The sequence below is a fragment of the Sinocyclocheilus rhinocerous genome, unplaced genomic scaffold (genome assembly GCF_001515625.1).
Source record: "Sinocyclocheilus rhinocerous isolate Xijiao unplaced genomic scaffold, SAMN03320098_v1.1 scaffold867, whole genome shotgun sequence".
In the NCBI taxonomy this organism is placed as follows: Eukaryota; Metazoa; Chordata; class Actinopteri; order Cypriniformes; family Cyprinidae; genus Sinocyclocheilus; species Sinocyclocheilus rhinocerous.
The window spans coordinates 299,177-316,223 of record NW_015649279.1 but is presented as its reverse complement, the minus strand read 5'-3'; the positions used below and the strand labels follow the sequence as shown (position 1 = coordinate 316,223).

At 40.9% G+C, this 17,047-nt stretch overlaps 1 protein-coding gene across 1 annotated transcript in view; it reads right to left on the bottom strand.

The window, feature by feature from the left end:
• Positions 1–838: 838 nt before the first annotated feature.
• LOC107710505 (serine/threonine-protein kinase SIK3 homolog) overlaps positions 839–17,047 on the bottom strand; it is a 44,271-nt gene continuing 28,062 nt past the window's right edge. The window contains exons 14-23 of the mRNA XM_016515289.1: positions 14,173–14,314; positions 11,431–11,550; positions 9,818–9,879; positions 8,588–8,694; positions 8,240–8,507; positions 5,757–6,454; positions 3,438–3,580; positions 3,272–3,401; positions 3,056–3,186; positions 839–1,991 (exon numbers count right to left, since the gene is read on the bottom strand). Of these exons, the coding sequence (XP_016370775.1) occupies positions 3,065–3,186; positions 3,272–3,401; positions 3,438–3,580; positions 5,757–6,454; positions 8,240–8,507; positions 8,588–8,694; positions 9,818–9,879; positions 11,431–11,550; positions 14,173–14,314 (1,792 nt within the window). The 3' untranslated portion in view covers positions 839–1,991; positions 3,056–3,064. The remainder of the gene's footprint in view (positions 1,992–3,055; positions 3,187–3,271; positions 3,402–3,437; positions 3,581–5,756; positions 6,455–8,239; positions 8,508–8,587; positions 8,695–9,817; positions 9,880–11,430; positions 11,551–14,172; positions 14,315–17,047) is intronic.

Sequence of the window (17,047 nt, the reverse complement as noted above, 5' to 3'; positions counted from 1 at the left end):
CTAAAATAAACAAAATAAACATAAGATTTGCGTTTCATTTTGTTGTTGCTGAAGACTAATGAACGTTCTTCCTATCCAGAATATCCAGAAAGGCTTGTTTGAGCGTGAATTTACATTTCCTTGGGAATGAACCTGAAGGAATGAAAGGGCTTTTATATTTGCCATTAATAGAACCTTTTTCATATTAAAAACAAGCAAGCCCAGCCCAGATGAGAAAAAGTAACGCTAAAGTGACGTAATGCATTACTTTCCATAAAAAAGTTACGCAATATTGTAATGCATTACTTTTAAAAGTAACTTTCCCCAACTCTGCTAAAATGTATAATTACACTGTAACAAGCACACCTTCAAATACTTTCATGTAACACTTTCTTTAAATGTTACAAATTGTTTCAGAACTTTCAGACAACATTCAAAATGTTTGCAAATTAGTAGAATGGAATGTTCCCTTAAAGTTCACTCAACCAAACTAAACGTTTAAAAAAAACCTGGATGTTTTGAATGTTCAGAGAACTCAGAAATAACACTTTCACAACTTATTTTTGTTAGCTGGCTCTGGCCTGAAACACATGCAGGTACCTCAGTGCTAACATTTGCTTATTTCTATAGCGCTTTATACAGTACAGATTGTTCCAAAGCAGCAAAATACAGGAAAATAAGAGTGTTGAAAATTCATCAATTATAAAACTAATAAAGCAGCTGCAGTCCTGTGAGTTACATTAGCAGAAGTGCTTCATAAACGAACACGGTGAAGGTGTTTTCTGGTTGTGTAGCACAGTATTACCATGCCATACCGCGGTACTGCCGCTGAAGGAACACACACACACACACACCTCTGTCATAGTCATTTCTTTATTTATATATATATTTATTATTTCTCTCAGTTTGTTTGGAATCTTTTTTAACCATTGTTGTTGCACTTTAGTATTTTTCCAAAAACATAAAGCCAAAAATAAACAAAACAAAAGAAAATGACAAAGCTCTATAAAGGACAAGAGGGAGGAGCGTGACACAAACAGATGATGGTGCTCTTCATCACAGACTCGCACCCGTCTCTCAGACGATCACATGACAGTTATTGGATTGGTCAGACTGAAAAATCGTCCAATTTGGGCGCGTTTGGGCTTTAAACTCAGAGCGAGATGTGAAACGAAGCGTCCATCCGACATGACATCAGAACAGAAATAAAACCGCAAAATCAACAATATACAAAAGCTTTCCTAACAACATCCACAAAAATAACCGATAAAGCTCTGAAACAGAAAAGAAGATGGCCCATGAGAAGGATCTGAGAAACTACCCACAATGCACCTGTCGTCAGACGGACGGACGGAATGAAGGAGGAGAACGAGAAACAGGGAGGAAGAGCGAAACCGAAAGGAAAGTCACAAAAACTGAAAGTGCAAAAATCACCGTGAGGAAACAAACGCGGCTGTTCTCTTGCAACACAGAGCGGTTTTAATAATAATCGTCATTCTTTTAATAATGTCATAACCATAAAACGTCTTTTACAGAAAACAAGAACAATAATGAGCATTATTCCTACAGAACATTAGCCATAAAAATGCGTTAAAAATAAAAACAGAAGTGAAGAAAGTGGAGAGCGAGTGAGAGTCGACTGTCCCGGCGGAAGAGGTCGATCGTGACCGGAATGATCCGCCGCGGCGCAGGCTTCACGTGAAATACTTTGGGTTTGTGGTGTTTGGTAAAGACGTCTCTTCGTGTGTGTGTGTGTGTGTGTTTACGTAAGACTCTGTGTTTGCCTTGTACATCGGAGTGCGCGACAGCACCGCTATGGCAACGGTAGGAGGGGTTTCGGATGATTACTGGGCTGCAGCCAATTGGAGACGCTCCCAGCGGAAGAGGAAGCCAGGAGCTCTGCCCCCTGCGTGCAGGCCACACCCACGACACCCCAACAGACAGACGATGAGGATTTGGCATGACAGCACAACACAGCAGACGGATATGAGCTTTATACAGCAAATACACCCCTGCGAGAGAAAAACACACAAACAAACACGTGTGTTAAAGTTACAGACGGAGTATCAGTTACATAAGCTGATGTTAAGTCAAGTCTGATAGCCCCGCCCCCTCCAGCATGTCATTAAGTGTCCATCATTCCATTTTCAGTTACAGCGTTAGTTCACCCAAAAATGTAAATTCAGAATTTACATTTTTGGGTGAACTAACCCTTTAAGTGCATCATTTAGGTATTTGAAGTGCGCTTTTTCTTTTTGGAATTTTCACTGTGAAAGCACTATCACATTATTAATACTACAAAACAGCACAGAATAGTGCATAAGTATGTGACCCTTTTCAAAATACACACTATGTTTGCATGCACCCTCATAATGCGATTATAATGAGATTTAGGCAATATATTAACACAATACCGCAAACTGATGTGATTAACTCATAATCATAGTAAAATATGCTTATTATAATCACAATAAACAGGCATGTTTACACCTTAAATACATTATCGGCTCAGACGTACACGGATGATGTTTTTCACACAGCTCCACTTCTGAAGATGAAAAACCATCCAATACATCCATGGAAATGTGTTTGGCATTTGTAGTTCATCATTTGTGTTGTGCATCGGTGTATGTGAAAAACTGGTAAAAAACTTAGTTAATATCAGAAAAATGAAAATTAGAAGCCAATGGGAGTGAAAGGTTTTGCCTGAGTTGTGTGAACATCTCACGTTTTATCTTCATTCCTATCGTGCTTTATATGATGCAGATTGATTCAAAGCAGTGTCACAGTAATAAACCCATCAGTGACGGAAACTCAACTATGCTTCAGTTCTGATTCTAAAGACAACAGTGTCGTTACTGAGTCATATTAATTAACTACATGTACTTACTGTGTGGTTAGGGTTTGTCTTAGGGTAACTTTGCATGTAATTATGCATAATTAAATGTTTTTATAATAGTAAGTACATGTAACCTGTGTAACAAAGACACCTTAAAATTAAATGTTACCAAACAACGATAGTCATTGAATCCTGATTTGTTAATATAATAAATAATGAAGTGTTGGTGCACTGTACCTGTGTTCATTAGACCCCGGCCTGCTCCACGCTGTACTGCAGATCCGGGGTTTTGTAGCTTAGCAGCATGTCACTGGTGCAGGAGGAAGGGTAGCACGCGGCGGGGTGAACGTCTGCCTCCACGTCACACGCTAAACACACACACACACACACACACACACAACACCGTCAGTGAGAGAGAGAACACGTGTGTGTGTGTGTAGTGCGTTTACACACCTGACCCCTCCCTCTGCTGCAGCTGCTGGCTTCCTGTCAGAGACGATTGGCTGAGGATGTCCGACATGCGGGCGGAGCTTAGCGCCTTCCCAGCCAATAAGCTCATTCCAGACATGGGCTCCACCTGATCCTACAAAAACAAGAGGTCGAGAGGTCGGCAACTCACGTAAGCATCGTCGCAGGTCTGGATGGTGTGGTGTCTCTGTAATGATGCTCGCGGTCTGAAAGCGTCTCCCTGCGCGGCGCGTGAGCCGTAGCCGTTATGATCTCCCTCCATCACCCGACACTCTGCAGCATCAGCACACGCCTCTGACACACAAAACAAACACTGATTTCATTTTGTTTGTAGTGCAATATTATGTTCATGATAATTAAACACTTCATTATCATATGAGATACACATCCAGTCAAACGTTGGGAATAATTACGATTTTTAAAAATGTTTTTGAAAGAAGTCTCTTCTGCTCACAAAAGCTGGATTTATTTGATCAAAAATACGGTAAAAACAGTAATATTGTGAAATATTATTACAATTTATAACTGTTTTCTATGTGAATATATTGTAAAATGTAATTTATTTCTGTGATGCAAAGCTGCATTTTCAGCAGCTATTATTGTATTTTTGATCAGAAGTGACTTCCTTTAGAACATTTTTTAAAAATCTTTTTTTATTCCAACATTTCTTCAGGGAAGTTTTTACACAATCCCAGTTATATTTGTTGTGCATGCAGATTTAAATAATCAAAAAACATAAGTATATACACATACGACGTAATGCCTGTAAATAAAAAAATGCATATTTATGTTTTTTAAATATAATATGTACTTTGTTATAGAGTTTTTTCCCCTGTTATTGCTTGTCTTGTGAATAATGGTTTGACAATATTGTATATAAAGGGATAAAAAAAATAAACAATGGCAATTACAACTTTTAATTTCACAAATCTGACTTTTCCCATAATTCTGAATAAAAAAAGATAGAATTAAGAGACAGAAATTCAGAACTATGATATAAACTCGCAACTGCGAAAAAAGAAAGTCAGAATTTTGAGATAAAATGTTGCAATTATTTTTTAAATTCCCGGTCGAAAGCAAGCTTCCATTCAATCATGGCAGTACAGTACTGTAAGGAACTGAGACTGAGAGTAAACTGTATCGCCTCAAATTCTTTGTGTGCAAATTTAGGAAATTATATTTGATTTATGAATGTTTGTTTGAAATGTGAAGCACTTTAAACAAAGTCATGTCATTGTATTCAATAAAAAATGCTGTGCTTGATTTGGTTTATATTTTCTCACGGCGCCCTCTTGTGGGCTTGGGAGAAAATACAGTACCTGTTTCCCTTTGACATCTTTAGAATTTAAATATAATTTAAATATTATTAAGTGCAAACATTTCAAACATTTTGCCAGCCTTAATGGAACGAGACGTTCAGAGCTTCAGATCTGCACACACTTCTGAGGAGGCTTTGTCCCAGTTACACTAACTAGCTCTTAGAACTGCTTTTACAATGATTAAACAGCTGTTTGACCACTGTTTAACACCGTGTTAGTGGCCTACAGTAGGTGACGTAGGCATTATTACATTCTGATGAACGACTATGAAGACTCTCTGTAAGGAACATGTATTACACTACAGAGAGTCCACACTGTAAAAATCATTACAATGGTAAAAGACTGCAAAAATGCTATGGTAAAAACATGTTAATAGGTTAAATCTAATGGGATATCATGTCATTTTAGAGTAAAATACTGTAATGTATAGTTTTCAGACTAATTCTCTGTGTGACGGCTCATCATGTGACTTACTCTTTATTGTGATTTTTTTTGATCGTCAGTGAGAGTAAACACTCTTTTCTCTGTATGTACACTAGACACCCGTTATAAACACTCCCTGCTACAAAGACTCAATATGATAATATATGTTTACCTGTGCATTGCACTACAAATCAATATAGTCAAGATGGTTAACTGTTGTTTTTCTTATTCTTCTATTGTTGTATGTTCATATATGTTTATCTAGTATGTAGCACCGGGGTCCTGCGAGACACAACACTTCCTTCCACGATCTGTCCACACATGAAGCAGAATGACAATAAAGGCCCGTTCACACTGAGGGCGATAACTATAAAGATAACGATAAAGATATAGTTCTAAAAATCATTCTCAGAATTAAAGAATAGCAGAGTCCACACCACAGCTATAACGATAAAAGCACAGAGAAACGATATCGTTGGAATCACTTTCAGAACGATTTTTTCCAGCTGATGAACGATACAAACATTGACAGCCAATCAGAATCCATCCTGCTGTAAAGAGCTGGAGAATTTAAAGCGGCAGACGAGCGTGCGCTTTGAATAAACAAGACGATATCTTCCGCTGGTGTGGACGCTAATATCGTTATCTTTATAGTTATCGTTCTTGGTGTGAACGGGGCTTAGAGCTCGACTTGACTTGAACTGTAAGTGTGTAAGTGTAGTGTGTACCTCTGGCCGCCGTGCTGCTGCGTAAGTAGGCGTGTCTGTGGGTGGGGGAGGAGCCAAGGGGCGGAGCCAGCATCTCATGTCCCTCAGTGCAGGGGGCGGCGGCTTTGGCCAGCAGGCCCTCGTGATAGGCCGGCATCTCGTCCTCCTCCATGCTCTCCGAGTGAGGGGCGGGGCATTCGGGTGGGGTTCTGATCTGGAGCAGGTGATGGTAGTGCTGATGGGGCGGGGCCTGAGGAGGGGCGGGGTCTAAGCTCTCAGCCACTTGGCCGAGTTGCTGCAGCATCAGCATCTCCCCGTAGTCCTGTGGGTTGGTGGGCGGGGCCACGGCAGTGGTGGGCGGGGCCATGGCACCAGGGGGCGGAGCCGAGCGGAGGCTCTGGCGTTTGAGCAGCGCGGCGAGGTCCTGCGGAGGCAGGCGGAGGTCGGCGTGTCCCGTGAGTGAGTGGCGCGGCGAGAGCAGGCCCTGCAGGGTCGGCGTGACGTGTTGCTGAGCCGGACGATACTCCAGCGGCGTGGGAGAGAGCAGAGCCTGCTGCAGCGCAGACGGATAGCCCTGATAGCCCTCCAGTCCCGGCACCTTCAGAGACGGCCCCTGCAGGTAGGGGTTATACGTGCCGATGATGCCGCTCACGCCCTCGCCGAACATGTGCGAGGTAAACTGCTCGTACATAGCAGTGTGGAAGCGACTCAAGCTGCGACTGCAACACAAACACACGAGCACCACTGAGACCACAGGCTCTAATTAGCATAACCACACCCCCTACTATCATTATGTGGGAGGAGTCTAGTCTGATCTGACTCCACCCCTCTAACACTGGGTATGTTTACATGGACATCAGTAATCTAATTATTTAGCTTATTCTAAATAAAACACTATTATGATTATGGTGTTTACATGAGTTGCTTTTAGAATATTCCTTTCATGTTCCCGTTTTACATTATAGTGCATAGATCGATTAATGGCACACGTCATTACGCCCCCATCCGACGTCCCCTCCAGAATTTCACGTATCAACATACACTTCGTTTTCGTTATGGTGCCATATACAGTTTTGGGTGTTTCATATTTACTTTTACGAAAGCTTCAAGTGCAGTTAATTATTTGTCATGCTGTGCAAACAGATGACGGTGTTGTTAAAGCCATGCTCTTTTGTTTGCCGTCAAACGGTTGAGCACTGCTGTGTGTGTATCCAAAATGCGGCGAAAACTCCTAAACGACGGTAATAATGTGATTAAGGTGTGTACATGTTATACTGCACTTCCATAATGCGACTAAAATAGGAATACTCCACATGTCTTAATTCGATTTGTGTTTTCTTCCGAGTATGACTTTAGCCGGATTAAGGTAATCAAAAATCTCTGTTTACATGGTAGATTCTTAATCGTGTTAAAATCGGAATATTGTTGTCCATGTAAACGTACTGAGTGTTCTAAAGTCAACATGAAACGCTGATGTGTGTAATACAGGACTCTCAAATTCTAATTTCAAATATTAGTTAATTTTTTTTTAAGATGCACAATCAAATGCAGAAGCTGTGCATCCAAATTTTTATGTCAGGAGGTGTGAGATAATATAGTTTTTGTTAGCCTTTCCAATCAATTAGATGCTGCACTGCTGTGTTGTTAATTCAGAAAATGGTGTAAAAAGAGGGTGAATACAGTACGCTGTCTGTTGAAGCACTTGTTTTCTCATATTACTGATGCACCTTTATATACATGCACTTTTGCACTTAGCATAAATAGACACTTCGTTTTTTTATTGCCAGTGTATTGTAAATGTAAAAAAACCCCTGAATTTAGTAATTTGGCATTTTAACACTATTTCACTGAAAGTCTTTTATTGTAATTTTAAAATCAATCTGTAAACTTAAATCATTGCTACTGGATGGTAAAGTTCCATTAAATACAGCTGATGCTTTTTACTGTAAATTTCAGATTTTTTTTACACTGAATTCTGATTTCACGTTGACTTTAAAACACATAATACTGATATGAAAACTGCATTAATCAGTGATCCAGCGGTTCTCAACACTGTTCCAGGTGAAGCGTTCAGTGTTGTGAATCACTGCGTTCATCTGCTAACAGCACTGAGCATCTACTCCTCATCGTCCCGTCTCAGATCCGCTGGAGTTCAGATCTCCAGTGAACGCGACACAGGACGCTCATCTACTGCTAGCACTGGACATCAGCACGTCTCAAAGTACCTCAGCGTCCGGCGCTCAATCGTCTGGACTGATACACCGTCGTCTGGGAGAATCTCGCAATATTTACACAAATCATTTCCACAACAGATGCATTTAAAACATCTACAAGCACTAAATATGCTGAACTGCATTTAATCGAACATAAACAGCACTGATTCAAAATTAAGTAAACAATAAAACCATTTGATTCTTTTTTAAAAACCAAAAATAAAAGCACAAAACAAAACAAAACAAAACGAACAGAGCAATCATGAAGCGTTTCCGCGGCACTCGCGTCACCTGTGAGTTTCTGCGTTATCGGCGCTCAGCTGCTTCCCCAGAACTCTGTGAGAGGGCGTGGCTAGGAAGCCCTGCCGCTGGGCTCCGCCCCCCAGCTCCACCTCCTGCACCTGAATGGTCACCTGCTGCAGCGCGAGCGTGCGGGCGGAGCCTGGCGGAGGCTGTTGATTGGGCAGCGCCATGCGGGGGAGGCTGGTGGGGGGCGGGCTGGCACTGGGAGACTGGTAGAGGGCGGAGCCATGCTGAAACTGAACCGCAGACGGCCCACCTGTGGGAGGAGTTTAACACGTCAGCGTCACGAGCTACTGCATGTCAATCACACGACAGCTCCCGCTGACAGACACTGACCGTGTGCCTGCATCATCCCCTGACTCCCCGGAGGACTCTGATTGGCTGGCCTGAAGAGGTGGTTGTTGGGATGCGTAGGAGGAGGACTGGAGGGCTGAATACGCAACCTGAGAGAGAAAGAAGCACAGCGATCAGCATCTGTCCATCTGTGAGTGTGTGTGAGAGTGTGAGTGTGTGTCAATGAGTGAGTGTGTGTGTAAAAGTGAGTGTGTGTGTCTGTCAGTGAGTGAGTGTGTGTGAGTGTGAGAGTGAGTGCAAGAGTGAGTGTGCGTGCGAGAGTGAATGTGTGCAAGAGTGTGAGTGTGTGCAAGAGTGTGTGTGTGTGTGAGAGAGTGTGCGTGCGAGAGTGTGCATGCAAGAGTGTGTGAACGTGAGTGTGTGCAAGAGTGTGAGTGTGTGTGCGAGAGTGTGAGAACGTGCATGTGAGTGTGTGAGAGTGAGTGTGTGAGTTTGTGTGTGTGTGTGTGTGTGTGTAAGAGTGTGACTGTGCGAGTGTGTGTGCGAGAGTGTGAGAGTGAGTGCAAGAGTGTGAGTGCGAGAGTGAGTGTGTGCAAGAGTGAGTGTGACTGCGAGTGTGTGTGCGAGTGTGAGAGTGAGTGTGTGAGTGAGTGCAAGAGTGTGAGTGTGAGAGTGAGTGTGTGAGAGTGTGTGCAAAAGTGTGAGTGTGCAAGAGTGTGAGTGTGTAAGAGTGTGCATGTGAGAGTGTGTGAGAGAGAGTGTGAGTGTGACTGCGAGTGTGTGTGTGCGAGAGTGTGAGTGTGAGTGCGAGAGTGAGTGAGTGTGTGCAAGAGTGCGAGTGTGACTGTGTGTGCGAGAGTGTGAGTGAGTGCAAGAGTGTGAGACTGTCTGCAAGAGTGTGAGTGTGAGTGTGTGAGAATGTGCATGTGAGTGTGTGAGTGAGTGTGTGTGTGTGTGTGAGAGAGTGTGCAAGAGTGTGAGTGTGAGACTGTCTGCAAGAGTTTGAGTGTGTGTGTGTGAGAATGTGCATGTGAGAGTATGTGAGAGTGAGTGTGTGCAAGAGTGTGAGAGTGAGTGTGTACGAGAGTGAGTGTGAGAGTGTGTGTGTGTGTGTGTGTGTGCGCGAGAGTGTGAGTGTGTGAGACTGTCTGCAAGAGTGTGAGTGTGTGTGCGAGAGTGTGTAAGAGTGAGTGTGTGAGAATGTGCATGTGAGAGTGTGTGAGAGTGAGTGAGTGTGTGTGAGTGAGTGAGTGAGTGAGTGTGTGTGTTCACCTCTGTAGCTGGTATGTAAGGTGACTGCTGGGCTGGTTTTCTCCATGTCCCAAAGACAGGGCCTGCAAACAGGAAGTCAACATGGTCACATCCCTTCATAGTCACAGTCAGGAGTGTGTGTGTGTGTGTGTGTGTGTATTTATTTAACCCTATTAAACCAGCTGTTTCATCATCATCGCATCAAACCAAGTTGCATTCATTTAACTGTAACTCTTCAATCGTTCGCGCCATAGAAATAATTCAAAATGCTCCTGACAGCAGATAACTTTACGGTAATGTCCTGATTTCCCTCAGCAAACCGCTCAGCAGCTTTCGGGAAGCGTGAAAAGGAAGAATTTGAATAGAGAATTACAGAAAGCAACAGGTCAGAGAGTCTGAAGTCCAAAAAAATCATTAAAAAAAAACCTGAGTGAAAACTGAAACCCAGTGTCACAAAAAGACTTGTACATATGTAATATAGTCCAGTTTTCAAGTAGAATTGTTAGATTCTTACATTCATGTGTTTTCTGATTTTTAAAAAATAAAAAAACAGTAAAACGTATTCAAATTCATAAAATGTTAATCTATTTAAATTCTATTTACAAACTCTCAGCGCACAATAATGGTCAATAACTGCAATTAACTGAAAGCTAATTGTTTTCTGAAAAAAAAAAAAAGACACCTTGCACTTGAAGATATCATATAGTTTTAGAATTTTACAGTCAAAAGGATAAAACATGTAAAAACTTCCTATTTTAGCTGCAGGTTCTAAAGGGTTAACTGGTCAACTCCAGTCTCTATTGTCCATCACAGTATTCATAGGTAATGTGCCCCTCTGGCTCTTCTGCTGTAATGATGGTCTTGATTTCAATACTAGGAGTTTCCTAACCCTAAGTAACTAAAATAATTACAATTAAAACTTAATTAAAACAGATATAAGAGCTGATGGTCCTTCAGGGTTTCTGCTCTTTATAACCAATCAATCTTTAACAGTCGTTCATGATTCACTGGATCAGGATTTTAAACAATATATTTACAGTCTAATGAAATATTTTAAAGCTCTGCATTATTAGAAAAATGTATGTTTGTTATTAAATTGCCCATGGCTTTTATTCAAGATTTGAATCATTTCAATTACTTTCAAGTGAGTTCCGTGTGACAAAACCTGCCTTCGGTCACGTCCTTATTTAGAAAAGCGATTCATTAAGTAATGTCCTTTTTCATGTGTTTAGTGCGTGTAGTTATTTTTATCTATTCAAAAACAACAGAACCACATGCCCTACTTTGCATTCAATGAATGTGTGTCAGATCAGGGTTATTATAGTAAACTAAAACCATAAAAACCCATTTCTGTTACTTGAAATAAAATGAACTGAAATAAAGTAAAATATTTAAAAAAATTAAACTTGTTTCAGCTAGTTACCAAAACATTTTTTAATTTCATTTAGTTATTACACTTCATGTACTAAAATAACTAAAGCTGAAAAAAAAAAAAACACTATATAGACAAAAGAAAATAAAAAAAATCAACAAAATGGCAAAAGTATACAACAAAATGACTAAAACTGAAAAATGGAAATGGAAACAGAGAAGTGAATTGTAAGTCGCAGTATTAAACCGTGAGCGAGCCGGACCTGTATTTGCTGGTGTAGGATCTGCTGTTCTTGCTGGTAGAGGACATGCTGTTGCTGTGTGTGCTCCCTCAGACGCTCGTCCTGCGGAGCCGCGTACATCTTCTGAAGCTGCTCACACTCCTGCACACACACACACACACACACACACACTTTGTTTCTGTGAATTGTGGGGACTTTCCATAGACTTCTATTACTTTTATACTGACCAAACGGTATTTTCTATCCACTAACCCTAAACCTACCCCTTACAGAAAACCTGTTTGCATTCTTACACTTTCAGATAAACATCATTTACTATTTTTAATAATTTTTTTCCCTCGTGGGGACCGCAGGCCGGTCCTCACAATGTCAAAAATTTCAGGTTTTAATATCCTTGTGGGGACATTTGGTCACACACACACACACAATCACACACTCATGCACACACACTGACACACACGCACACACACAATCACACACACACTCTCACACGCACACACACTGAGACACATGAACACACACTGACACACATGCACACACACTCTCACGCACACACACAATCACGCACACACACACACACACACAATCAAGCACACACACAATCAAGCACACACACACTCACACGCACACACACACACACAATCAAGCACACACACTCTCACGCACACACACAATCACAGAGACGTCAAACGCCCCCTCAAATTTTTGAGCCAAGTGGATTTTGAATGCAGCTTCAAAAAGACAAAAAATATCAGAATAATACTTTTATATTTGATACAATCACACCAGTGCGATTAAAACGTTCAGTGCTGCACATAACCAACTGCTAAATTCAAATCTGCGTTCGCTGGCTGGTCACGTGTTTTTACAGTGCTGCGCATTTTAACCAATTAAGACATGATTCTGTTAAGCTTATAAATGCAATGGCCAATCAGAGGCGTTTAGATGAGTCATGGCTGAAACGCCACTGTTTTGTTCATCACGCGCGCTCTCTGACTGAATTCTCTAGCGAATTCTCTCATCAGAAACAACAAAGTGCAGATGTACGAATGTAAGTACTAAAGTGAGATATTCATTTCACACTGTAAACAGTTTCAGTGATTATAATGGGAGTTTCTGAGAGTGCTATCATACATCCGGCGCCAGGCGCGATGCAAATGTTTTTTGCTAGTTTCAGCCCGTATAGGCGGGTCCACAGCGCACGTACACTCTGCTTATTACACACAGGGACGCACAGCAGCACACAAACAAGCCAAATATTAAAAATTAAAGGATTGCAATGTAAAAGATTATTATTTTGTAGGCTACATAAACATAAAAATGCCTACATGTCATAATGGGTAGTCATTGCATGTATCAGAATTAGGCTACCTACTTGCTCGCGCACAAGCAGCTCCGTTTCATCTCTGAGAGCGTTCCGTCTTTGCGCTTGCAAATTCCGCCATGTAAATGGCAAATCCGCCATGGCACGAGCGCAACTGGCTCTTACAGGGAATGGGAGATGAGACTCTGATTGGTTTATTGCACGTTATGCCCAAAACACACTCATTACTCATTAAGAGAATATGGACAAACCTTTTAGACCACGCGCCAGGCACGCCGACCATTTTTCCCGTCGTTAAACTAGCAAAAGTGGATTTGGACACGCTCTAAGTGCACCTGCGCCGTGCGCTTTAGACCATGTGCTTAGGACGTTAAAATAGGGCCCTATAACTCTACAGACTGAAATCAGTGAAAATGTTCTTTGATAATGTAAGTTAAAGTTCAAGTTAATCAACAGCTGCCACCGCCATGTGCCGAATGCGTTTGCCTCGCGACCCGTCACTGCTATAGCAAACAGGTGGCGCGGCGCTTAAGTGCTGAGCGCTCCATTATGGATTTAAAGAGGGGATTAAACATAAGTTATGTGGCAAATAGGTAAATAAATGTAGAAATGCACTGTCTGTTTGTTTATATGCATTAATCATTTTTATGCATAGTTAGGCTAATAGATTAAACTATTAGGCTACTTTGCCCATCACCCATTATAGATCGCCATATTTCAAAAAAAAAAAAAAAAAAGTAAATAAAACATAAGCCTATATCAGTTATACAGTGCGATCGTGGCTGCTGTGTGTCACATGACAAGCATGACGAGCCACCGCCCTCCTTCACTCGTGCCCCCTCAAAAATAATGAGTGCGTGACGCCCCTGCTCCCTATTGAACATCGTAACATAAGCTTGTTTTTCATCAACCGGTCAAAATCTACAGCAGGGCACACAAATCCGGTCTGTTTTTAGTCCAGACAGAAGCTGCACACAGACAATGTAAATCCACTCTCTGACAGCAGGTGGCGCTGATGGAGCAGCAGAATTACAGCTGTTTCCCGTAATCTCCGTGCAACACCGTAAAACACTACTTTATTAGGTATTACATGAAGCGAAGATGAAAAAATGCCATCGAATCTTTTCTGAAGACAGTCATAACCTTCAGAGTTAGATTAATATAAATAATTCATTCATATATTCATTTGTATAATTCCTTTAGCCCTCTTTAAAAACCTCAGTTTTCCACCATGTTTTCACACAAAACTAAACTACTCTGTGACTGTTATTTAAACTCTGCTTCATGTTGGATAGTATTTATTTATTTATTGTTCAAATCGTGGTAATGGAATTCGATTTTAATGGTAATTAAAATATGAAATGGTAATATGAACCGTGGGGAATTTTATCATGATGTATGGTCAAACGCGTCACCTGACGAGGCTCTGGTGTCCGTACCTGTTTGAGCTGTCGGATCAGGCTGTTGTTCTCCAGCTGCATCTTGAACGCTTGGATGGTGGCGGCTCCGTCTGAGAAGCGTCTGACGGGAGAGAAGCGCTCCATCGGCAGGTGAAGAGTGTTACAGTCCTTATACGACGACCTGAGACACACAAACGCTCTCCGTTAACGAGACGTCATGCTGGAATAACGACAAACCGCTCGGTTAAACACCTCAAATCATCATCAGTGTTGCGGCTTTAGCTCCGAGTGTTAAACACTTGAACAAACACACACGTTTAACTGGTTTGATTTCATTTCTTCAGCATCTCAGCGCTTCTGAATTCATGCAGTGAAGCAGAAGACCAGCTGACTGAGAACGTGAACATCAGCACAACACTTAAACATGGAAACACATCTCAGATTTGACTGATTCTGTTGAAGCGCGTGACTGAACATCAGCTCAGGTGTTCATACATTGTTTCATAACGACCTCATATGGAGAAAAGATCATTTTAAATCAAGTTTTCAGCTCATTATGATTTTTCAGTGCACTGAAGCTTTCTGTGAAGCTCCTCTGGCTGCATACTAACATTAGTCCTGCAGTATAAAGTATGTGTACTTTGAACACTATATGTGACCCTGGAGCACAAAACCAGTCATAAGGGTTGTGCTGCAGGGACACAGATGTGTATTTTCTGTATTGATCTGCTGCATTACACGTACTGTATCCCACAATGACTTGATCTTTCATTTGCAATGATAACCGAAGCAGAAGAGACATCAACATCTTCGATATCTGATCAGATGTGATCATGTGACCGGCCACATACAGTATTCCCCAGTGAACGCAGCCAGAGAGATTTGAGAGGTCAGAGGTCACGTGAGTCTGTGTTTATCTGCTGCAGTGCTGTGTCCATCAGGGGGTGCAGTGACCTCACACAGCACTTCCTCCGCAGACAGGAAGAGACGCGCTTCATGATGTCATTCCTCTCAGCGCTTCTCCATCACAGCAGCACTTTCAATTACAGCTTAGGCTTAACTGCAGCACTTTTCACATTTAAATCATCTATATTTTTTACATTTATCTTGAAATCATTTAAAGGGAAACAAAACCACACTAAGCATTATGTTTTAGATCTCTGTGCTGAATAACACAAAACTGTCAAGCTCCAAAAATTAAATAGAGTAAAAAATAAATGCATACATAAATTATATATACAGTATATATATATAGTAATTTAACCCTATAAAGCCTGATGTATCATGTTTGATATCTCTAGGTTGTTAACATGATCAATCTTTGCTGTTAAACCTGTTTCACACTCAATCTCCTCCTCACTGTATCAGACTATATGAGCCATAAAAGCCTGATGGAGCAAACGATACTCAACATAAAACATAGTCTTAAAACTATTTTATAGATAGTAAGGATAAAGTAGATAGCTTAAGATAAAACCTAAATATTTTGTCTAAAGGTTAAATAAACCGTTTCAGTTAAAATATGTCAGGCTTTAACGGGGCAAAACGAAATAAGGACCAAATGTGGCCAATAAACACTCACTCACTTCCAGACAAGGGTTAGGTTAGGTTTAAGGTCATGAAAACTCTTAATGGTACAAAAAGTCTAAATTCTAAATGGTCTTAAATTTGGGGACGGAAAGACAAGAATTGCTATGAAATAATGTTCTTTTTAGCAGCATCATATGACCCCTTTAATATGTCGATTAAACTTTAAAAGGCTGTGATTTCACTGAATTAACTTGAGCGCTGCGCTGCTTTGTGTACAGTCATTGCCGGGGAAACCGCTATATTTCTGCCGCTCTGAAAGCGCCTCCTGCTGGCAGAGAACGAATTAGCTTTTTCAATAAGCCCTTTTGCTATTTTTGCTACATATTTTTAAATGTGAACAAGTGGATCGACAAGAAGATAATGCATTATAAAAATCTAAACAATTAAGACACTAAGATATATGTAATTTAATATAATGATTGATAATAATTGTTTAAATTAATATAATAATTGATACTTTTGACTCATTCCTTTTTTTAAAAACTGTTTAAAGACTGAAATGTGAAGTCTAGGTCTTTAAAGATTTGATTTTTAAAATCCTGCAGATACCCGGTTATACTATGGTACCATTTGGAGTAAATATTTTTTGAATAAGCCCTTTTTTACTGTCCTCTTAGGTTATTTTGAGAATGTTCTGAAGGCCACTAATAAAAAGACCTCTGTACATTTGTTTGTTGCAAATTTACAGACAATGCAATTGAGATGTTTACATTGGCTTGTTGGGGTAATATTGCTGTCAACTGACAACAAAGTTTTCCTTCTGAATTAGCATAACTGCACAAGTTTTCTAGTTAATAATATATTTAAAAACAAATTACATTAATTATAATTTGATTTCCTTCAATAAAAAGGAAATTTAGTAAGACGATGTAAAAGGTGTGTAGACGTGGATTAGTAATCTGGCCCCTTGGTATAAATGAGAAAAAATTCTGGACCTCGTCACTGTCAAAGTTGCCCATCCCTGTTCTAGAGTGTGTGTGTGTGTGTGTGTGTGGGTGTGTGAGTGAGTGAGTGTGTGTGTGTGTTAGTGTGTGTGAGTGTGTGTATGTGTGAGTGTTAGTATGTGCGTGTGAGTGTTGTGTGTATGTGTGTGCGTGTGAGTGAGTGTGTCTGTTAGTGTGTGCGTGCGTGTGAGTGAGTGAGTGTGTATCTGTGAGTGAGTGTGTGTGTTAGTGTGTGTGTGTATGTGTGTGCGTGTGAGTGAGTGAGTGAGTGCGTGTGAGTGAGTGAGTGAGTGTGTGTCTGTTAGTGTGTGCGTGTGAGTGAGTGAGTGAGTGTGTGTGCTAGTGTGTGTGTGTGTGAGTGAGTGAGTGAGTGAGTGAGT